The sequence below is a fragment of the Geotrypetes seraphini genome, chromosome 3 (genome assembly GCF_902459505.1).
Source record: "Geotrypetes seraphini chromosome 3, aGeoSer1.1, whole genome shotgun sequence".
Classification (NCBI taxonomy): domain Eukaryota; kingdom Metazoa; phylum Chordata; class Amphibia; order Gymnophiona; family Dermophiidae; genus Geotrypetes; species Geotrypetes seraphini.
Window position 1 is genome coordinate 284,951,281 of NC_047086.1, and position 24,061 is coordinate 284,975,341.

Here is a 24,061-nt window from a genome sequence, read left to right on the forward strand (position 1 = left end):
TGTCCTATTTCCAACTGCCTTTCCTTCATCCCTCTGTCAGTAATACTTCTGACCTTCTTGACTTCACTGTAAGTTCTCATAACCCTCCTTCCATACAGTGGCGAGCTGCTGTTTTAATGTGGCTAAATATGAAATTATATTAGTTGGTGACCCTTCAGGAGGGTCCCATGTATCTTTTAAGACATCAAGCAAGCCCCAAAGTACTCCCCCAAACATTTCAAAGGGGCTAGCCCATAAGGACGCCTGAACCTTTCCCAGGCAGAGTATAAACAAAGGTTAATAGGAGGTCCCAATTGATCAAGTTGTCCTTCCTCCCCCTTCTGGAACATTTTCTTTAAAGTTTGGCTAAAGTTTTCAACCATGCTGTTACATTGAGGGTGGTAAGCCGAGGTCTGAATGTGCCAAATCCCAAAGGCTTCCCACAGGACCTTCATGTCCTTGGCTAGGAAATTACTTCCCTGGTCAGTAAGTATCTCCTGAGGAAACACTACCAAACAAAACAACTTAATCAGCTCTGGAATGATTGCTTTAGTACTAATTTGCTGTAGGGGAAAGGCTCAGGGAAAGCGTGTTGCAAAATCCATTACAACCAGGATGTAGCAGTACCCTCTAGGCGTATGAACTAACGGACCCACAATATCCATGCCCAATCTATTCAGTGGTTTGTACACGGAAGGTAGGGGTATTAAGGGTGCCTTTCCTGGTTGAGTGGTCAATTTTGGCATAAGATGTAAATTTTGAAAAATTCTTCCACATCTTGCCCCACACCAGGCCAGGAAAACCTAGTCACCTGTACCCATGTGCCTTTTGCCGCTGCCTGGTTCTTTAGATAAATGTGTCCTTTTTTTCCCATCTCCTGGGAAACTACTACCAAGGACTTAGTCTGCAGAAAAGGCTTTTATCCCAGGACAAGCAGGCAGGTATTCTCACATATGGGTGACGTCATCGACGGAGCCCGGATATGGGCACAATCAGACTTGCTTGAAGAAACTAGAAGTTTTGAGTCGCCCGCACCGTGCATGTGCGAGTGCCTTCCCGCCCAGCGCAGGGCGCATCTCCTCAGTTCTCAGTTTTCTGCGGAGCCGAGAAGTCCGTCTTTGACTCTCTGCGTTTAACTTTGTTCACTTTGTGCCTTCTCTCAACCGCGGTTTGTGTTTTTTTTCTTCACGAATCGCTGTTTTATCTTATTTCTTTTATTTTTAGTTTTTTTTAAAAAATTTTTCTTCTTCCGTTCGTTTTCCGGGACAAGCCGCTCGGCCGCAGCCTGAGGGCTTCGACATTGCGGCGGCTATTTTTCCGTCTATGTCCCAGCCTGCTACAGGCTTCAAGAGGTGTAGCAAGTGTCAGCGCGCGATCTCTCTTGCGGACCCTCACGGACGCTGCTTCAAGTACCTAGGGCCGAAACATCATCTTAGGTCGTGCCTGCCTTGCCAAACATTTCAGCCTCGTGCTTTTAAGCGTTGTTGCATTCTGGTGGACAAGCTTTTTGAGATGGATTCTCCTACTGATCCCTCGACTTCGAAGGCGTCTTCGGCTTCGACTTCCACCGAGGCTCCTTCTGCGCCTACTGCTTCCACCTCGAGCCTCATCAGACCTTCGTCGTTTGCAGCGGCTCTTGCTTCAATGTCATCTGCTGTATCTTCCCCTGTTTTCTCAGGTCAGATAGCTCAGCAGTTGGTTCCGCCGGTAATGATTAAACTGTCCAAGACTCCTAAGTCAAAACACACTCACACTACCTCGAAGGAATCTCTAGCCAAAGCAGGTAGTCCGGTTTCAGATGCGGATCCATCCTTGCCGGCTTCTTTCCAGACCATGTTAGAGAAGCAGTTATTCAGTTCCTTACTAACATGTGACCCAAACTGCTTGTCCAGCCTGGGCATTCAGCAGACTCCCGCGAGGTCGAGCCACTTCCTTTGCCCCAGTCTGAACTTATACACTCTTTGCAGGAAGCAGAGTCTCTGCGAGTGTCTGGTCTGCCATCCAAGCACAGAAAGCAAGGAGCAGATTCTTTGCGAGTGCCACTAAGCCTCTGGAGCTTCGATCTACAGCCTCTAGTCCTATTCATGCATCGGCTGCCTACGTCTCCGAGGCGAAATCTCCTCGATCCTCGAGATCTGGTTCCATTCACAGTTCTCACCGACATTCGAGGCCTTCATCGAGGCATCCTTCCAGGTATCATTCTTCTTCTCAAGACAGACCATCTTCCTCAAAGCCTCGATCTACTCCAACCTCGACCAGACCACTGACTCCTCGTTCGAGGTCTCCGATGCTGGACCTCGAGGATGTTCCGGTCTCGATTGCCTCGTCCAAGTCACCAGGTTCCTTTGATGCCTTTTTCCCTGCCGAAGCTTCTTCTTCGACACAGGCAGCCTCGACGTCCTCGAGTCCTTCTCGAGGCAAAGCATTGGCAGATCAGCTATCTTTCTCGTCTTTCCTGCGACAGATGGCTGTAGACTTGGATATTCAATTGGATACTGGCTCCAAGTATTCTAAGGAGTATCTAGAAGTCATGCATCTTCCTCAACCTCCAGCAGTGTCTTAAGCTTCCATTTCATAAGCTTTTGAATCAGACTTTTGGTCGATGCATGGAAATACCTTTTTCCATACCAGCTGTTCCAGGAAAATTGGACTCTGGGTATAAAACTGTGCATTGCAAAGGGTTTGACAACTTACAGGTATCTCATCAATCCCTGCTTGTTGAATCCTCCTTGAAGAGGTCCCATCCTTCCAAGGTTTATGCCACAGTTCCTCCTGGAAGGGAGGGGAAAACTATGGACAAATTCGGACATCGCATCTACCAGAATGCTATGATGTCCTCTAAAGTCCTCAATTATAATTTTTATTTCATCACTTACTTTGAATTTCTTCTTTCTCTTCTACCAAAGTTTTTGGATTATTTGGATAACCAAATGCATTTTGAGTTTCAGGAAGTCATTAGTTCTTTCTCTCAATTACGTCTGCATCTCCTCCAATCATCTTATGATGCCTTCGAGTTATCTGCCGAGCGGCTGCTTGCTCTGTAGCTATGCGTCATCTTGCCTGGCTTCGTATATTGACATGGACTCTAACCTTTAAGACCTTTAAGACCACTTGGCTAACATTCCTTGTGAGGGTAATGACCTCTTTGATGAATTCATCGAGGCAGCCACCAAGAAATTATCTGACCATGAGAAATCATTTGCTTCTATCGTCAGACCTAAGCCAAAGCCAGCTCCTGCCAAGCCTGCACACCCTGCTCTTATCTATCAAAGGCGTTTTGCTCCAAAGCCGGCTCCTATACTTGCCCTCCTCTGAAAAAAACAGCAACCTCAGAAGCAACAGAAACCCCAACCTTCTGCTGCACCTAAGGCTTCTCAGCCTTTTTGACTGTTTACAACAGAGCATAACCTCCACCGTTCTGTCTCTGTCCCCTTTTTCCCCTATAGGAGGTCGTCTCCATCATTTTTACAATCGATGGACGATAATTACATCCAACCTCTGGGTGCTTACCATCATCAGAGAAGGATACTCTCTTCATTTCACTCAGGTTCCACTTGAGCTTCCTCCAAGAGAGCATCCTTCCAATTCATCCCAGACCGCCCTTCTTCTTCAGGAAGCTCAAGCTCTGCTTTCTCTCCATGCCATCGAACCAGCAGAACAGGGGGTTTTACTCCCGTTACTTCCTTGTTCCAAAGAAGACGGGCGATCTGCGGCCCATTCTGGATTTCCGGGCTCTCAACAAATTTTTAGTCAAAGAAAAGTTTTGAATGTTGTCCCTGGCATCTCTTTATCCCCTTCTCGAGCAGAACGACTGGTTATGTTCTCTGGCTCTCAAGGAGGCCTACACTCATATCCCCATTCATCCTGCCTCCTGTCAATACCTCAGATTTCGGGTGGGGAATCTGCATTAACAATAGAGTACCACTCTTCTGCCTGGCCTCATCTCCCAGAGTGTTCACCAAGTGCCTGGTAATGGTAGCGGCAGCTCTCCGGAATCATGGTCTTCAGGTATTTCCCTACCTCGATGACTAGCTCATCAAAGATTCCACGTCTCAAGGGGTTTTTGTAGCGACCCAACGGACTACCTGGTTCCTACAAAGTTTGGGATTCAAAATCAACTTTCCCAAATCTCAACTTCAGCCCTCACAGACTCTACAATTCATTGGAGCTGTTCTGGACACTGTCCAACTCAGAGCATTCCTTCCACAACAACGTCTGGAAGCTCTTCTTCAACTCTGTCATAGTGTCTACCCGCACTTCCATCTCAGCGAGACACATGATGGTACTTCTGGGTCACATGGCCTCCACAGTACACGTGACTCCTTTTGCCAGACTTCACCTCAGAATTCCTCAGTGGACCTGGCATCTCAATGGACGCAAGTTTGTGACCCTCCTTTTCGAAACATTTCAGTCACTCCTTCCTTGAAGCAGTCTCTCCGTTGGTGGATGCTCTCTTCCAATCTTTCCAGAGGCTTGCCTTTTCAAACACCCCTTCATCAGAAGGTCCTCACGACAGACTCTTCGACCTACGCTTGGGGCGCTCATCTCGATGGTCTCCGTACTCAAGGCCACTGGACCAGTACGGATCGTCAATGTCACATCAATCTGTTGGAACTCGGAGCGATTTTTAAAGCTCTCAATGCTTTTCAACATCTTCGCAACCAGGTAGTCCTTATCCGGACGGACAACCAAGTCTCCATGTATTATGTCAACAAACAGGGAGGGACGGGATCTGCCTCCCTTTGTCAAGAAGCTCTGAAGGTTTGGGACTGGGCAATCCGCCACAACACTTTCCTCAAAGCTGTCTACATTCAAGGGGTGAAGAATTGCTTGGCAGACAACTTGAGCGTCTTCTGCAACCTCGTCTCTTCATCACATTTTTTCACAGTGGGGAACCCCTCAGATAGACCTCTTTGCGGCTCCCCACAACTTCAAACTGATATACTCTCACCGCCTCAAGGCAGATGCTTTTCTTCTGGAATGGACGAATCTCTTCCTCTACGCATTCCCTCCTTTTCCTCTCATTCTCAAGACTCTAGTCAAGTTGAAGAACGATCATGCCACAATGATTCTTTTTTTTTTTTTTTTATAATTTTGAATACATTACAATATCCAATGATTCCAAAGGAAAATCACATAAAACAATACATAATCAAACCATATATACATAATTCCTTTTAAGCCCACATTAATGGGGAGCACATATTACTATTTCTAACCAAATAAATTCAAGAAAATAAAGGACAATAATTCTCGGTTCGCACTATTATTATTATGTTCTTGTATACCGCCATACCCAGTGAGTTCTAGGCGGTTCACATCAATTAATTAGGATCCGATCTGCACACGGATTTACATCATTTTGTCGGAGTTACAAGCAACGAGGAAGGGAATGTAGGTACATTTTAGCAGAAATTTATCCAAGTTACAGGCAGCGACAGGTTGGATTGGCCGGGAAGAGGGAGGGAAGAGAGAAGCACAGGGGGGGAGGAGAGTGGGGGGGGAAGGGAGGGAGTTGGCTTATAGCAGGGGAGTGAGGGTTAAGGGTCCTGTTCGCGGAAAAGGTATGTTTTGAGGAGTTTTCTAAAGTCGAGGTAGGTCGAGGCCTCGAGAATCAATTGGGCTAACCAAGGGTTCAGCTTAGCAGCCTGGAAGGCGAAGGTTTTGTCGAGGAATCTTGTGAGCTGACATAGTTTTAAGGAGGGGAAGGCGAACAGCTGAATTCTGCGGGATTTCTTATTGGTGCAAATCATAGCGAAGTGGGGAGAGAGGTATTTTGGTGATAATCCAGATACTGTTTTGTAACAGAAGCAGGCGAACTTGAAAAGGACTCTGGATTCGAACGGAAGCCAATGTAATTGGTGGTAGAAAGGGGCGATGTGTTCCCATTTGTTCAGGCCGAAAATAAGACGGACGGCTGTGTTTTGAATCAATTTTAGTCTTCTGGTGGTTTTCTTTGTGGCGCTCAGGTAAATGATATTGCAATAATCCAGAATGCTAAGAATAGAGGATTGTACTAGTAGGCGGAAAGCGGTGTCATCAAAGTATTTTTTTATGGTGCGAAGTTTCCAAAGCACCGAGAGACTTTTCTTAACAGTGAGATCGGTGTGATTTTCTAGGGATAGGTGTTTGTCTAGCGTGACTCCCAGTATTTTTAGTGTTTGTTCGAGTGGGAAAACCAATCCATTCACTTGGATTGTGGTGTCTTTGATTTTATCTTTGGGGGTGGCCAGGAAGAATTTTGTTTTGTCCGGGTTTAGTTTTAGTCTGAAGGAAAGCATCCAGAGTTCTATCTGAATGAGTATGCTTGTGATGTAGGCAAGAAGTTCCTGGGATAGACTGGTTAGAGGGATGTTAGTGTATTGTGATGTCATCTGCATAGATGAAAAATTTGAGCTTGAGTTTGTGTAGAAGGTTACTGAGGGAGGCGAGGTAGATATTGAACAGGGTGGGGGACAGGGGGGAGCCCTGCAGAACGCCGCAGGGATTGTCCCAGCTGTAAGAGAGAGAATCATTTTTGCATACCCTGTAGGATCTGTTTTGTAGGAAACCTTGGAACCAGTTGAGGACCAGGTCGGATATGCCAATGTGGGCAAGGCATTCCAGGAGAATGGTGTGGTCGACCAGATCAAACGCGCTGCTCAGGTCAAAATGCAAGATCAGGGCGCTAGTGCCTTGACTGAAGAGTGTGTGCAAGTGGTCGAGTAAGGAGGCTATAATGGTTTCTGTGCTGTGGTCCACGCGGAAGCCCGATTGATTGTCGCTTAGGATGTTGAATTTTTCCAGGTATTCGGAGAGTTCTGCTTTGACTACCCCTTCCGCTATTTTGGTGAATAGAGGGATGCTGGTGATTGGTCTGTAATTGGAAGGGGCGTTGGGAGGTTTCTTCATGTTTTTTATAATTGGGGTTATCAAGATATGGCCTTGCTCTGGAGGGAAGTTTCCTGAGGATAGTAGGGAGTTAACCCATGAAAGCATGTTGGCTTTGAAATGGATCGGAGCAGTTTTCATAACGTTTGGGAGGCAGGTATCTAGTTTGCAGAAGGAGTTAGAGTATTTGTTATAATATTTGTTGAAGGTTTTCCAGTCGATTGAAGTAAATTGATTCCAGTTTAAGTCAGATCTAGACCCTGGGTCTGGTTTAGCAATGTCGATGTCAGGAAGAATGGGAAAGAGCTCAAGGGGATTGGTCAGGGTAGGTAATGTTGACCTTAGTTTTTGGATCTTGGAGTTAAAGAAATCCGCTAGGGTGTTAGCGGTTAGTGTGGAATCTTCATGGTTGTTAGTGAGAGTCTCGATGTTGTAGAGGTCATTAACCAGTTTAAAGAGGTTGCTGCTGTTAGTTGTAATGTTGCCAATTTTGTGGGAGTAGAAATTTTTCCGTTTTTCCTTGGTAAGGTTTTTGTAAAATTTTAGTTTGAGTCTCCAGGCAATTCTGTGTTCTTGGGTTCCGGACTTTAGCCATAGTCGTTCTGATTTTCTGAGGTCCCTCTTAGTCAGTAGCAGCTCTGAGTCGAACCATCCCTCCTGATTTGTGGTTCTGATGTGGCGGGTTTTTATCGGGGCAATTTCATTTAAGATGTATGTGCTGTCATTGATCCAGGCGGACATGAGTTGGTCTGTATCTTCGTTTTGTTTTGTGTTAGTGTTAGTGTGTTTGAATCATTCCTTAAAATGGGATATTAATTGAGTTAATTCTCCTCATATTCTCAGCTAGATGAAACAAATCTCATTTCTATTCTCTTGCAACTAAAAATTGTTGTAGTTGTATAGGATCCCAAAAAGCGTACTCAATATCTTGTAACTTAACCAAACATTTACAGAGAAATTTCAGGTAAAAGGATGCCTCCAGGGCCAAAACTCTATCCTTCAATTTCAGAAATTCTTTCTTCCTCAATTGAGTGGTCCTAGATACATCCGGAAAAATCCTAACCAAATCCCCACAAAATTTCATTAACCTGTTTTTTCATTATCAACATCTTGTCCATCTCACTCATACATGTTATTACCAGGGTGGACCGACTCTGAATCACTTCCTGTGTATCTTCCAAAAATTCAGTCAAATTTACCTCTGGTGTGGTCAAATGGTCCACCTCCTGGGCAGATTCAACTTTTTTTGGAGGAATATAATAATAATTATTTATTGGAAAATTCTCCGCATTGGCCATTCCCAATACTTCTTTAAAAAACTTCCTTAATAAAATTTCAGGTGACAATAAATGAGTTACTGGAAAATTGACCAAGCGAAGATTTTTCACTCTATTCATATTCTCCATAGATTCAATTTTAGAATGTATCACTGTAGAATCTTTAACAGCTGATACCGAGACAGCTTGTAAATTATTACATTGAGTTTCAATAATGCCACAATGATTCTAATCGCTCCTCGGTGGCCAAGACAACCTTGGTACTCCCTTCAACTCAGCACCAGGGAGCTATACCTTCTACCAGTTTTTCCTTCTCTGCTTACACAGAGTCAAGGATCTCTGCTTCATCCCAACCTGCAGTCTCTACACCTGATAGCTTGGTACCTTTCTTCAGTTTTCTCAATCTGTAAGAGATGTTTTAGAAGCTTCTAGGAAGCCTACCACTAGACAATGATATCAAAAGTGGACTAGATTTTCTACGTGGTGTTTTTCTCATCATAAGGAACCTCAGCATTCCTCCTTATCTTCTGTTTTAGACTACCTGTTGCACTTATCCAATTCTGGCCTCAAGTCTACATCTATACGAGTCCATCTCAGTGCAATTGCGGCTTTCCATCAGCCTATTGAAGGAAAACCCCTCTCTGCTCATCCGGTGGTTTCCAAATTCATGAAAGAACTCTTCAAAGTTAAACCTCCTCTCAAACCGCCTCCTGTGGTTTGGGACCTCAATGTTGTCCTTACTCAACTCATGAAGCCTCCATTTGAACCAATTGATAAGGCTCATCTGAAGTATCTCACTTGGAAAGTGGTGTTTCTCATAGTCCTCACTTCCGCTCGTAGAGTCAGAGAACTGCAAGCTTTAGTTACTTACCCACCATTCACTGTGTTCCATCATGACAAGGTGGTTCTTCGTACTCATCCTGAATTCCTACCTAAAGTGGTCTCGGAATTTCATCTCAACCAATCCATCGTACTTCCAGTGTTTTTTCCAAAGCCTTATTCTCATCCTGGAGAATCAGCTCTTCATACTCTGGACTGTAAACGTGCTTTGGCCTTCTACTTGGAACACATCAAACCACACAGAACTGCTCCTCAACTTTTTATTTCCTCTGATCCAAATAAGTTGGGCCATCCTATTTCTAAGTGTACCATCTCCAACTGGATAGCGGCTTGTATCTCTTTCAGCTATGCCCAGGCTGGATTACCCCTTCACAGTAAAGTCACAGCCCATAAAATCAGAGCAATGGCAGCTTCAGTAGCTTTCCTCAGATCTACACCTATTGAGGAAATTTGTAGAGCTGCTACTTGGTCCTCGGTTCATACCTTCACTTCTCACTATTGTCTGGATACTTTCTCCAGACGGGATGGACAATTTGGCCAAACAGTATTACAAAATTTATTCTCCTAAATTGTCAACACTCCCACCATCCCATTCTGGTTAGCTTGGAGGTCACCCATATGTGAGAATACCTGCCTGCTTGTCCTGGGATAAAGCACAGTTACTTACCGTAACAGGTGTTACCCAGGGACAGCAGGCAGTTATTCTCACAACCCACCCACCTCCCCTGGTTGGCTTCTTTGCTAGCTATCTGAACTGAGGAAACGTGCCCTGCGCTGGGCGGGAAAGCACTCGTGCATGTGTGGTGCGGGCAACTCGAAACTTTGAGTTTCTTCAAGCAAGTCTGCTTGCAAGGCGTCCGCATCCGGGCTCCGTCGATGACGTCACCCATATGTGAGAATAGCTGCCTGCTGTCCCTGGATAACACCTGTTACAGTAAGTAACTGTGCTTTTCCTACCAGTCCTTACGCTTCCCTTTGTGCTTTTGGTGAAAAATAAGCTTATCTGGGCAAGGAATGTAGGTCATCGGCTGGGCTTTATCCCGAGGGACTTGGGGGTCTCAGACACTTTTGTACTATTCCCCTTTTGTGACAATATATATTACTACTATCTATTCAGTCGTGTCTAACCCTTGGCTACTCTATAGACCAGTCCTCACCATGCTTCCCTGTTTTCCGCAGCTTCTTTCAATTGCTTGATGTTTATTCCCATGTCATTCTTGATGGTATCCAGCCAACTGGCCTTTGGTCTCTCCTGCTTCCTTTTACCACTGACTATTCCAAGTAGCACCTCCTTTTCTAAGGAATGGTCAGTGGTAAAAGGAATAGATAGATAGATAGATATAAAATTAGGGGTTCCTGTTTGGGCCTTTATGTGCCAAGTTTCCAAGTTTATTTACTATTTGATATACCGACCATCGACAAGTATCTGGTCGGTTTACAATGCTAAAAAAATAAAGGAAATAAAAAGGGGGCAATATGTAAATTACATAGATGTTGGACAACACATGGACGATTTGATACAAAAGGGACTGGGGTACGGGTAAGATTCTAAATTATATTGAAGAAAAATAAAATTTAAAGGGAGGTAAGGAGGGGAAGGGGATGAATAAGAGAAAGGGGAAGTTGCTTCTTAAAAGCAGTTAGTGTTCATCGTTAATGTAAACGGGGAAGGGATTTTATCTTGTATTTTGGTAAGCATCTTGAAATAGGAAGGTTTTGAGTTTGATTTTAAATTTGTCAAGGGATTCTTCAAGGCGGAGGTGAGATGGCAGGGCATTCCAGAGGGCAGGGGCTGTGGCGGAGAAGATGGTGTTACGGGTATAGAAAAGTTCCTTGATTGGGAGAACAGTCAGAAGATTCAGATTGGTGGATCGCAGAACCTGTGAGGATGTGTTAGGGATGAGGTATTTGTCTAAGAAGGCTGGGGAGTGAGTGAATTTAATTTTAATGGCAAATAGAAGTATTTTATATGTTTGGTGGGAAACTGGTAACCAATGAGCTTCACTTATTACTGGAGTAATGTGGTCATATTTTTTTGCTTTGTAAATAAGTTTCATGGCAGTGTTTTGGATAAGTTGTAATCAGCGGATTTCTTTTCGAGCTATACTATGATATGAATTGCAGTAATCATATGTGAAATACAATAATTGGATGTCTTCTCTTTAGAAGGTGTCTTTTTTTTTTCTTCTTCTTCTTCTTTTTCCTCACTGCCAATATCCTAGAGAGCAGGCTGAGGTGGTACTGAGAGTCCTTACCATCTTGAGGGCTGGAGATGCATCTTCCTGAAGATGATGTCTCAGTGCTATGCTTTATGGCTGGAAGAGACAGTGACACATTCTCTCCTCCCTCTCTTTAAATGGAGCATGTTGTCTCTGCAGTACATCCTTCCCCTGCCAAACCTAATGGATTGGTTTTCTCTACCCAGGCCTCCTGATATATGCTGTATAGCTTGAGCAAGAAGCCTTAGCACTTCAGAGGCCTAATCTTGAGGTTTAAAAAAAAAAATATTCTATAATTTTAGGCCGCCGGCAGATTCAGCCTCATTGATTCCACGACCTCCAGTTGTTACAATAATGGGTCATGTGGATCATGGGAAAACCACGTTACTGGACCGGCTGAGAGAGACCCAGGTGGCTGCAATGGAAGCAGGAGGCATCACTCAACACATAGGAGCCTTCCATGGTATGGCAGGTCTTATGTCTCTCATTCTGTTTATTATAGTGCTTTTATAAAAATGTTACAGCTCAGGAAGTTTGACCAAATTATTTGTTTTCATTATGAAGACCTGAATACTGTACTTGGTGCTGTTTCACTTGCTGATGTTTATGCATGTATTGAAAAAAAAGTTTCTCATAAACTGTTCTTACTTTGTTGAGTTTAAACATTCTTGTTTGACCAATTCACAATTCTTACATCCTTCATGCATCGAATGGAGGTTATCGACCTATTGGAGAGTGTGGGCAGAGATCACTACAGACCACTGGGTGCTGGGCATTATACAGGAGTGGTATAATCTCGAGTTCTTTCATCCCCTCATGGACCTTTTTTTTTTTTTGACTGCTGGATCTGGAAGCCATAGAGCCCATATCCCACAACAACAAAAAAAAAAAAAAACAACCCCAGGTGTATCTTTATTTTTAATTTAATTATTATTTTTTTAATATCATCATTTTAATTAATATTTTGGTTTTGTACATACAATCAATACAACAACAGCAAACAGGAGAAAATAGCAGGAACAATCATGTCTTTTGTGTTATTCCTACACGAAGACCCACAGAAACTGAACCCCACCCCCACCAGGAAACCCCCCCCTCCTGAAAGGCTCCAGGGCTAAAATAAATAATAAAGGGGAGAGAGGACAACCCCGACGTGTGCCACGCTCCACCGTAAAATAACCAGAAACCATACCATTAACCAATACCACCGAGCTAGGAAGATGATACAAAAGACAAACTATGGTCAGGAAAGGACCTCCCAACCGTAGCCCTCGGAACACCACAAACAAGTACTCCCAATCCACACAATAAAACGCTTTACTGGCATCAAGACTAATCAGGAGACCCGGGAGGGAATAAGTAGCACAATGACCCAAAGCTGCCATTACCTTCCTAACATTCCAAACCGCCTGTCTACCCCGAACAAACCCCACCTGGTCTGCATGAATCAAATCCGGCAGAAAAACAGCCAAACGATTAGCCAGAATTTTAGCCAATAGTTTAAGCTCGAAATTATTCAATGAAATGGGACAATAGGAATCCACAAAAGCTGGGTTCTTATCAGGCTTGGGAATCAATATAATATGTGTCCAATTAACATGAGCAGGGAAGGCCCCCGAAGATGCCACCCTGGCAAAGTAAGCCTCCAAAGAACCAACTATACGATCCTGTAAAACACAGTTCTTCAACCGCCGTTCCGCAGGAAATTTTTGCCGGTCCGCGCAGGGCCGGCAAGATTGACTCACTTCAACTTTTTGCCGGTCCGCGCAAGGCCGGCAAGATCAACATGTGAAACGTGCGCTGGGCCGGAGAGATCTTGGGGAGCCTCCGACAGTGGCTTTCTCCCCTCTCTGCAGCTCTCCTTTACTTCCCAGCGCAGCGATTAACGAAGGCAGCCTCGGGGCTTTTGCTAAGTCGCGGCTGCCTCTGATGATGCAACTTCCTCTTTCCTCAGAGGCGGCACGACCCAACAAAGGACCCGAGGCTGCCTTCGTTAATCGCTGTGTTGGGAAGTAAGAAGAGCTGCTGGGAGGGGAGAAAACCACTATCAGAGTTTGGGAAGCTGCTGGGCAGGGGAAAAAAGGGACAGCTACTACTGGAGAGGGAGAAGGAGAGATGCTGCTGGGTGGGGAGGAAGGAAATGAATCTGGGAAGCTACTGGGCAAGGAAAAAAAAGGGACAGATGCTACTGGAGAGGGAGAAGGAGAGATGCTTCTGGGAGGGGAGGAGGGAAAGGAATCTGGGAAGCTGCTGGGCAAGGAAAAAAGGGACAGCTGCTACTGGAGAGGGAGAAGGAGAGATGCTTCTGGGAGGGGAGGAGGGAAATGAATCTGGGAAGCTGCTGGGCAAGGAAAAAAAGGGACAGCTGCTACTGGAGAGGGAGAAGGAGAGATGCTGCTGGGAGGGGAGGGAAGAGAATTACTGCTGGACAAGAAGAGGAGGGAAGGGAGAATGAAAAAAGGAAGGAAACAGCTGGCAGAGAGATTAGAGGAGGGGAAGGGGAGACACAGGCATGAGAAAGTAGAGAGATTGATGATAGGAAGGGGTCAGCAGAAAAATAAGCAGAGAGGGACAACGATGATAGATCTGGTGTAGGAGAGATAAAAATGAAGAGAGCAGTGAAGCTGGAATGAATCATGTAAAAAGGAGAGAGGAGGCACAAGCAGGATGGAAAGGGGAGAGGGGCATAGAAAGAAGACAGATACCATATGGAAGGGGGAGAGGACAGACAGTGGATGGAAGGGGCAGATGCTGGATTGAAAAGACAGAGAGGGCAGACGCTGGAAGGAAGAGAGTGAAAAGAAGATTGAAAGCAGAAACCAGAGACAACAAAAGGTAGAAAAAAATAATTTTATTTCTATTTTGTGATTAGAATATATCAGATTTGAAATATATATCCTGCTAGAGCTGGTGTTAGACATAACTGGGGACTGCAAAGCCCAGGCAGTGCTTCTTTAGCTTCCAGCTGGCTTAGGGCGCTCTCTGACCAGGGGGCAGTTGCCCTAGTTGCACTCCCCTAAAACTATTCCTGTCATGTGTGACTGCAGTATTCTGTTAGCATGATATTTCTGTGTAGCATTCTGTAATAATTTGGCTTGTTCAGTTTTCTTGATAGTAGAGGGGATATATGTGAAGGGGAGGGGAGACGGGTTTTTTTTTGATCCTGCTCTGAATTATTTGTATTTATAAAATGACAATTGTACAGAATATTGTTTCTTTTTATACTTTAATAAAATACATTCAATATAAAATCATAACTGAGGCTTGTGTGGATGGGATCAGATGATTTGTGGGGACCGACTCGCGGAGATGGGGCGGAAACGGGGTTTTTAAATTTTAGTCCTAGTATTTTGCCGGTCCACAAAATAATTCTTTTTTTTCTGCCGGCCCACGGGTGTAAAAAGGTTGAAGAACACTGCTGTAAAACATTATAAAATTCAGAGGATAAACCATTGGGTCCTGGGGCCTTGGAAAGCGGTGAGTCCCGAATGACCTGCTGGATCTCCAAAGCCGTAATGGGAGCATGCAAAGCTGAAATCTGGCCCCCGAAACCCGAGGTAACTGTAATGAATCCAAATAGGAAGCCACTGCACCCAGAGATGAAGTTCTTCCAGTGAAAAAATATCAGTGAGATGATCCCTATCTGTGACCAAGGAATTAATTATGCTTCAATAGCCCTGTACAAAAGTGGGGGCCCTGCCAAGGATGAAACATACGAGCCAATAATTTTTTAATTCATTTTTTATGTATGACTTATATGTATGTGTATATACATTTTTGCTGCTCTGTTTTATAAGCTTCAGTCATATACCCCTGAGGAAGACTGTTCAAGCCAAAACACAGACTGTGTTGGGGTCCAGGACAAAAAGGATAAAAGGACTCTGTTAGATTTACTATACAGTGGTGCCTCACACAACGAACTTAATTCGTTCCAGGAGCAAGTTTGTTATGCGAAAAGTTCGTTATGTGAAACGCGTTTTCCCATAACAATACATGTTAAAAAAAATAATTCGTTCTGCAGCATAAAATATGCTAAGATGACATAAAAAAAGATAAATTTGTCAAAATGGTGAAAATGGTGGTCTTGCTGAGGCCAAACTCTTTGACGAGGTCACACTGTTTTACCCCACATTCACTCCTTCTAATTATTTCCCGTTTCATTTCAACAGAAATCACCTTCCTGCTTTTTTTAGAAGCCATGATATATAAAAAATATTGAGTTTATCTTAAAAGGACGACTGTATACAGTGAAAGAGGGCAGTTAAGCGCAGTGACTAACGACTGCCTGCAGTGCCTGCGCGGAAGGATGCAATACATCGGCAGCTCGGGCGACTTCGTTGTGTGAAACGAAGTTCGTTGTGTGAAACGAAGTTCGTTGTGTGAAACGAAGTTCGTTGTGTGAAGTTCGTTGTGTGAAACGAAGTTCGTTGTGTGAATCAAGACATGAAGTTCGTTGTGTGCAGCGTTCGTTGTGCGAGGCGTTCGTTATGCGAGGCACCACTGTATATATTTTTGTATATGTTATATGTGTTGTATTTTCAATAAATTGGTTGTCCACAGTTGGTTGATTGTGTCCCTTCCCTACTTCTATTTTTATAGCATAGAGTCCATACCAGAGGAAAACTCGGGCTCCGGCAGATACTCGATATACTTCATAATGCCCAAGAGAGGCTCAGAAGACTGGAGAGCAGATTCTAGACCTGAAGGCACTAAATGCAGCCCTCAAGATACCCCATTTCTGGATGAAAATGGTGAGGTCTGTAATTGCTTCAGTGGCACCAGGGGAATTTTTTCCTTGCTGGATTTGACGGAGGCTTATTGGCACATTCCCATTTTTCCAGATTTCAGGAAGTTCTTGCATTTCCACGTGCTGGAGCAGCACTTCATTCTTGGCCTTACACTTTGGGCTGGCCGTGGCACCATGGACCTTCACCAAGGTGATGATGGTTGTATTACATAGTAACATAGTAGATGACGGCAGATAAAGACCTGAATGGTCCATCCAGTCTGCCCAACCTGATTCAATTTAAATTTTTTTTTTTCTTCTTAGCTATTTCTGGGCAAGAATCCAAAGCTCTACCTGGTACACTGCAGTTCTTTGTACAGTTGGTGAGTGCCTGTTTTGTGGCCAGCAGCCGATACCGTAAGAGTGCTGCACTGATGAATGTATCCCTTTGCCAATGCAACAGACCCAATTGAGCAGCTCTTCTGGAGTACGAAGATGAGGGCAAAAGCTTTTCGTGTCCTGGGGGCTTTACTGCAGTAGGGCCATTGCAACTGACAACATGCACTGTGGAACTGGACCAGGTTCTCCAACCGAGGAATGTTTCTGAAGTTCATTTTTTTAATTAACTGTGGAAAATACATGAAACAGCAGAGAGATTAATGTGATTAGAAACTAAAGGAGATCCTTGTATTTATGAAAACTGTTTCATACATACATTACAGATATAATGAAAGGAAAAAGGAACTAAGATGAGCTTCAGTAAAGTACAGGAAGATACAATTTTCCACATCAAATTCAAGAATTAGGTATCATGATACAAAGCTGGGTTGGGGAAGGCTCGGAGAAAATACAAGGAAATATTTCTTCATGGGGATGCCAGTAGATCCTTGGAATGGCCTGCAAAGATTGGCAGCACACCTGTGCTAGAGAATGACACGGGGAGCGATCCCCGCAGGGAGCCGCGGTGTGCCTGCGGTTTGGCTGCGGGTTATGGAGACTCCAAAGCCAAATCGCCGCAGACACGGGGACAAAAGTTTTCACCGCCCACAAAAACGGTGAAAAGATTTGTCCCCGCAGGCCAATGTACCCCCTTCTAGGAACCGCTATTTACCTGTGTTTCACCGTGTTCGTGACCGGGTGTTTGATGTCTCCGCCATGTTGTCTGTCTCCTCCAACTCTCGATCCAACTTGCACGTTGCCGCATTGACTCCGCCCCCCAATATACTGGCTCCTCATTTGTCAGATCAAAGTAGGGGACCAATCGCTACTGCCGCACATGATATTTAATGGCTTGTAGTGCAGCAGTAGCGATTGTGATTTCGGAGCCGAGCAGAGGATTTGGATTTCGCAGCTTCTTGAAAACCTGAAAACTTCGTCGGTTACAAGCTGAGGTAAGGAAAGGAATGTTTGTGTAAAAAAAAAAAACCAGCTCTGTGCTGAGGTCTGGCTGAGCTACTCTTTCCAATAGCATACACATTCTCATGCTGAAATTTTCATTTGCTCTGATGCAGGTGAGATTATTTGCTTTTAGGGTCTCTTTTACTAAGCCACATTAGAGACACACAGCTCAGCCCCCATTACCTTAATGAAGTGCAGAAGCCTAGTCTGTCTTCTCAGAACAATGGGATATTTACAAGTTTAAAGCAGAGGGCTGGTCTTTTGCACACCAAAGCAAGTAGTATTAGTTAGAGAACCTGTAGTCACTGTTGCACCAAGAAATCTGAGCAAGGAAAGAGTGACAAAATGAATGCATAACCAAGCAACCAAAAATAAAAAATGTTATTGATTTATTAGGATTTATTAACCTTTATGAAGAGATTGGATTGGATTTATTATTTTGGATTAACTTTACAAATCAGCAATAGAACAATTCCAAAGCAAATAACTAAAAAAAAAGTCATCCAATGATTTATCTAATTACATCAGACTAATAAACCAGTTGTCCATGCTGTGAAAGGGGTCCTAACCGATAGTGCTTGCATTAAATTGGTTAATAAAAGGACCCCAAAGTTGTTTTAAGTAATTTACACAAGTACAATTCAACATGAAACTTACAAACACAGGACCCCGGCTATGCTAGAACGATTCAAAAGCAAATTGAAATGCTATTTATTTAAGGATGCTACGTCCTTTCTTTTTCTAACTCTTTCCTTTTCCCCTACCATGTTGTTTTTACCTTAAGTGTTTTTCTTTCCTTCCTTTTGGTTCTTGTTGATTATTTTACATTTTTATGATGTTGTTGTCTGCAAGTTTATTTAATATTGTATATTCCTATTTTATCTTTTGTACATCGATTGCGACTTATCAAATTTTAAGAAAAACTTGAAACTTGAATAAGAATATTTAACTAAGTTTTACAGTTTTAAAGTTTTAAAGAATGTTTCCTTTATACGTAAATAAAGAAAAGTATATAAAATCGTACCCGTTTGAGGCTTTTATGTATGCAGCGGTGACGGTGACGGGGCGGTGAATGGGGTCGCAGTGGTGGTGACGGGGCGGTGAATGGGGTGGCAGTGGCGGTGACGGGGCGGTGAAGGGAATGGCGGTGACGGGGCGGTGCAGAGGATGGTGAGACGGGGACGGGGCGGTGACGGGGACCAATTTTTTCACCGTGTCATTCTCTAACCTGTGCAAGAGTGGGTTTACAATTACATCCTTACCTAGACGATTGGCTGATAAGTGCCCAGTCCGAATCCAAAGGCAGGCTGGCTGTTCGAAAAGTGATTCAGCTGCTGCAGAAGCTGGGCTAAGTGGTCACCTAGAGACGACACAAATCTTGGAGTACCAGGGAGTCCTGTTCAACACAAGGGAAAACAAGGTATTCCTCCTGGAAGCTCGCAGAGAGAAACTTCTATGTCAAATACTGAAGTTTTGGAGTGAGACAGCTCTGACAGCAGGTGCTGGGATCAATGGCTGAGACCACTGATGTGGTCTCCTTGGCATAAGTGCACTTGTGTCCGCCCCAGAAAGTACTCCTCTCCCGCTGGTTCTTCCTTGGATAGCAGAAATACGTTGCAGTCTGGCCTGATAGTTGGAGCTTCAGTCTCTAACCAGAGGAGTTCCCCTTTGCATCTCCACATGAGTGATCCTGATGGTTCCTGCTTAAGAATTTCAGATTCATGTGTGGTCTTGGATACAGTTCCATCTTTCTTACTGAAAGTAGTTTCCAATCGTCATATCAATCAAGAAGTGTGACATGTCTTCCTTCACTCCCTCGGGATCGAGGAAGAGTGATAAGGTGCTGAAATTGTTGGATGTGCATAGGGTATTACTTCAGTATCTGGAGGTTACAAGCGAATTTCGCTTTTTGTACTGGCAGGTGCTGCCCGTAAAGGCCGACCAGTCTCGAAATCAACCAAATCAAGATGGTGTGGTCATTTCTTCAGCCTATACAGGATGCAGAAAGCATCCACCTATATCCGTAAAGGCGCACTCCACTAGAAATGTGGCTTCCTCATGGACGGAATTTTTAACGGTGTCTCTGGAAGAAATCTGTAGAGCAGCCACATGATCCTTTCTCCATATATTCACACAAAGTTTTACAGGGTAGATGTAGCAGCCAAAATGGACTCTGCATTCAGATCATCTGTACTGTCAGTAGGCTCATATGCCCTCTACTCTGATGACTGCTTTGATATGTCTCAAAGGTTCAGGAATAATGTGTCTGTCACACTAGAAGAAAAGATTAGGTTCTTACCTCAGTAATCTTCTTTCTAATAGACAGACATATTATTCCTAAAGCCTGCTCTATTCCTTTATTCAGCCTTAACATGGATAAAAGATCCGACTACCGTGTTGAAGAATCTAGGAGGTATCTGTAGAATCTCTCACACTCTTAGTACAGGTTGCACTTAGGTTGGTGACTTGTTTGTTTTCAACTTGTTATGTAATGCAAAGGGTTCAGTTTTTATTTCATTTGTTATATGTTAATGATATGAGCAGATAAGTACAAAGAGGTCAACTTTTATAAACTACAAAAGATCGCAGAAAGAGGAAGACAGGCTAAAATATCTAGAAAAATTAAGAGAAGCTGGTCGAGTAGTCAGGAAAGCAGATACAAATGGAAGAAAAAATAGTTGACACAATAAAACCTGGGGACAAGACTTTTTTTAGGTATATTACTGATAGCAAGATGTGCAAAAGTGGTATTGTGAGACTCAAAGGTGAAGGGGAGAAATATGTAGAAGCTGATAAAATATAAGGCTGAATTGCTTAACAAATATTTCTATTTTGTGTTCATGGCTGAAGCGCTGGGAGCAGGACCGCAGAAGACAAACACAAATAGTAATAGAATTGTGACTGTGGTAGACTCTGATCGAATTTCAGAGGATTGTTTTCATGAGACGCTAGCTAAACTAAAAGTGGACAAAGCGATGGGTCTGGCTGGTGTACATCTAAGGGTACTGAAGGAACTTAGGGAAGTTCTGGTGGCTCTGCTGGCTGACCTTTTCAGTGCTTCTCTAGAATTGGAAGTGGTACTGGAGAACTGCAGGAGGGCAGATGTAGTCCCTCTCCACAAAAGTGGAAGTGAGGAAGAAGTAGGGAACTACAAGCCTAACTTATGTGGTAAGTAAATTAACGGAAATGCTTTTAAAACAGAATAGTGACATTTCTGGAATCCAGTGGATTACAGGACCTGAGGCAATATGGATTCATTAGAAGCAGTTCTTGTTGGACAAATCTGATCAATTTTTTTGACTGGGTGACCAGAGAATTAGATACAGGCAGAGAGCTAGATTTGGTGAATTTAGATTTTAGCAAAGCCTTTGACAGTATTCCACACAGGTGTTTAATAAAAAACTATAGAGAGTAGAGGTCAGTGGAGATCTCTCTGAGGAAAGGGATGTTCGGTTCTTGGGTCTGTTCTTTTTAACATTTTGTAAGTGATATTGCTGAAGGATTGTCAGGTAAGATTTGCCTCTTTGTGGATGATACCAAAATCTGCAATAGAGCACACATCCCTAATAATGTGAATAACATGAGGAAAGATCTAATGAAGCTTGAAGAATGGTCTGAAATTTGGCAGCTCAGAAATGCAAGGTCATACATTTGGGCTGCAGAAACCTGAGGGAACAGTACAGTTTAGGGCAGTGTCTCACAAACTTTCCGGCTGGCAGCACACTAAATCCAGTGCCCCGGCCAGAAGGCACCCGGAAGTGTGTGGACGTCGACGCGTCAATGTCTGTGCATGTGCGGAGGCCCATCTGGCTGCAACTTACTTTGGTGGAGGGATCTGGGAGGTGTAGGGAAAGGAGGAGAGACACTGGCCAGGAGGAGAGTTGTCTACACCAGCTGACTTCCTATAGGACGTGCCTCTCAGTCATCGTGGACGACTCTCCTCCTCGCCAGTGTGTCGTGGCACACCTGAAATCTCAGGAGGCACAGTGGTGTGCACTGGTTTAGGGGGTGAAGAATGAAAGAGGAGCAGGACTTGGGTGGTGGTCAAAACAGATTGAAAAGGTGACGGAAAAAGCTAGAAGGATGCTAGGGTGCATAGGGAGAGGTATAGCCAGTTGGAAAAAGAAGGCATTGATGCACCTGTGTAAGACTCTGGTGAGACCTCATTTAGTATATTGTGTACAATTCTGGAGACCACACCTTCCAAAAACATATTATCAGGATGGAGTTGTTCCAGAGGAAGGCTACTAAAATGGTCAGTGGCCTTCATCATAAGGTGTATGGGAACAGACTTAAGATCTCAATATGTATACTTTGGAGGAAAGGTAGGAGAGGGTAGATATGATAGAGACATTTAAATACCTAAGTGGCATAAATGCGCATGAGGGAAATCTCTTATTTGAAAGGAAGCTTCAAAACGAGAGGGCATAAGATGAAGTTAAGAGGTGATAAGCCCAGAAGTAATCTAAGGAAATTCTTTTTTTTTTTTTTTTTTTTACAGAAAAGGTGGTAGATGCATGGAATAGGCTCCCGGTAGAGGTGGTGGAAATAAAGACTGTGTCTGAGTTCAAGAAAGCATGGGACAGATGCATGGGATCTCTTAGGAAGAGGAGGAGATAGTGGATGCTGTGGATGGGCTATTTGGCCTTTATCTGCCATCATATTTCTATGTTTCTGCTGCATTATATCTCTTCATTTGTGGACAGTCTCCCGCTTGTTTCCACTTCAGGCTGGGATCCCTGAAAGTTAGACAGCTGATTTTTAATATGGCCCATTTTGTTCAGTATTTCCATGTTGGAGTTGTAGATCTTGCAGAGTATTGTGCTTATTGCCACTTCTGCCTCTTGTGCTGTGACCACACCAGCATCAGCTACCGTCTTCCTGCAGCTGCTGTTCATTGCGTTCCAACCCAGCTGGAGAAGAGCCTACCATGTTTGCCTTTGAATTTGAGTCTGGACTTCTACTGGCCTTCCCAGATTTCCTCTGGTGCACCACAGCATGCCCAACCATGCAATTTCAGGTTTGGGGGCCCCTGATCAGTGTTTGTATCTTAGCGTCTTTATTCAGGGAGCTGCATGAGCTCTCTCTTCATCTCTCACATCCTCCTAGTGGCCACATGTCCATCTGTTTCTGTTTTCTAAATGCTGGTGGTTGTTGTTTTGTTTTTCCTTTTGCTCTTGCTTTTTCTCCCACTTCTTTGATGAGCCACAGCCATCTCTTCTCTTCCTTTTCCAATTCTCAAAAAGCCAGTGCCCCAGGTAGATGCTTTGTGTGGTCACAGACAAAGAGGAAAGTCATAGTGCAGAAATATTCTCTGTGCCGACTTCCTCCCTTTCAGAATGTATTTGGTTGATGACTTCAACTACATTTACAGCCAAAGGTGAAACACTATTGTGTTTCTGTTCCCTTTCATTTATGGTACTGGGTAGTACAGTCTTTATTAGTAGTTTGCCCCTTCCTCTTTTGGTATCTGTGGTAATGACAATATTTAATGCAAAGAACTAGATAATACTGTATATTATCGCAGTTAAATATCAAAAATAGCACAGGGGTTTGGTGTTTGGGTATTTTAAATAAATGAGGTTTTTTTTTTGTTCTCTGTTCACAGTACATTTGCCATCTGGAGAAAAGATAACATTTCTTGATACTCCAGGACATGCTGCCTTTTCTGCTATACGGGCAAGAGGAGCACACGTTACTGATATTGTAATATTGGTTGTAGCAGCAGAAGATGGAGTGATGAAGCAAACAATAGAATCTATTCATCATGCCAAAAATGCCAAAGGTGATTTTTATCTTTTTAATTAAAAGAAGTATGGTTGCAAACCATTATTTCTGCAATTCTTTCTGTTTTGCTCAGTAACAGGCATTTTTCTAAGCTTGCAAGCAGCTATATTATGCAGGTGTACTTTTAACCATTGCAGCAGCCATCAAATGGAAATAGACACTCTGATGCAATTCCTGTTTCCTGAGATGCCTCCCATGTGATAATCCCCTCCAGGTCCCCCTCCCACACACACATACACACACTGTGGAACTGGGCTGGTGGGATCCAGAAACATAAAGATTGGCTGTGTGAAGTAGGATCTATACTTTAGAGGTTGCTCTAGGAGTTACACTGGAGCTCAATTACTGACTCTCAACAGAGTAGTTATGGTTCTTGCATCAGACCAGATGGTGCCACTTCTGAGTTGCTTGACCGATATGTCAGTCATCTTCAATGTGATAATGCATCAGTCTAGCAAACTTGGATATGAAACCTTTCAGTTGCAAGAACCATGATGCCAGCCACAGAAACCTAAGAGAAGAGATTTGTTTTCTTAAATGCAAATTGGGAAATCATTAAAAACAAAGTGGAAAACTGTGTTCTTGCCTTCCCTTTAAATTTTTTTAAAGAAAATATCGAAATGGTCAGGTAGAGCTATTTTCAGAGCCTTGCTTTTAATGTTCATGAAGGACTAGAAGTTACCTACTTGGTGCAGTAGTGAGACAAATTTTAGTTTTCCAGTGATACCTAGTGATCATCTAAAAAATTACAAAAAGTATTTCTGGATGCATCCATACTACTCAAACACACAAAACATCACTTCAGAGCTTCCTTTAGAAAAATGAAAACATTTCAGCAAGCTGGTTCACTGAACATACGAATAGTCCTACTGAGACAGACCAGTGATCTCTCTAGCCCAGTATTTGTTTCAGCAATGGCAGAAACTCAAATAGGAGCAGTATTCCAGGTTACCAATCCCAGAGCA

General features: G+C 43.6%; 1 protein-coding gene across 1 annotated transcript in view; it reads left to right on the forward strand.

Moving 5' to 3' along the window:
• MTIF2 (mitochondrial translational initiation factor 2) overlaps positions 1–24,061 on the forward strand; it is a 117,417-nt gene that overhangs the window by 45,839 nt on the left and 47,517 nt on the right. The window contains 3 exon segments of the mRNA XM_033936395.1: positions 6,298–6,304; positions 11,488–11,648; positions 22,918–23,094. Coding sequence (XP_033792286.1) covers positions 6,298–6,304; positions 11,488–11,648; positions 22,918–23,094 — 345 coding nt within the window.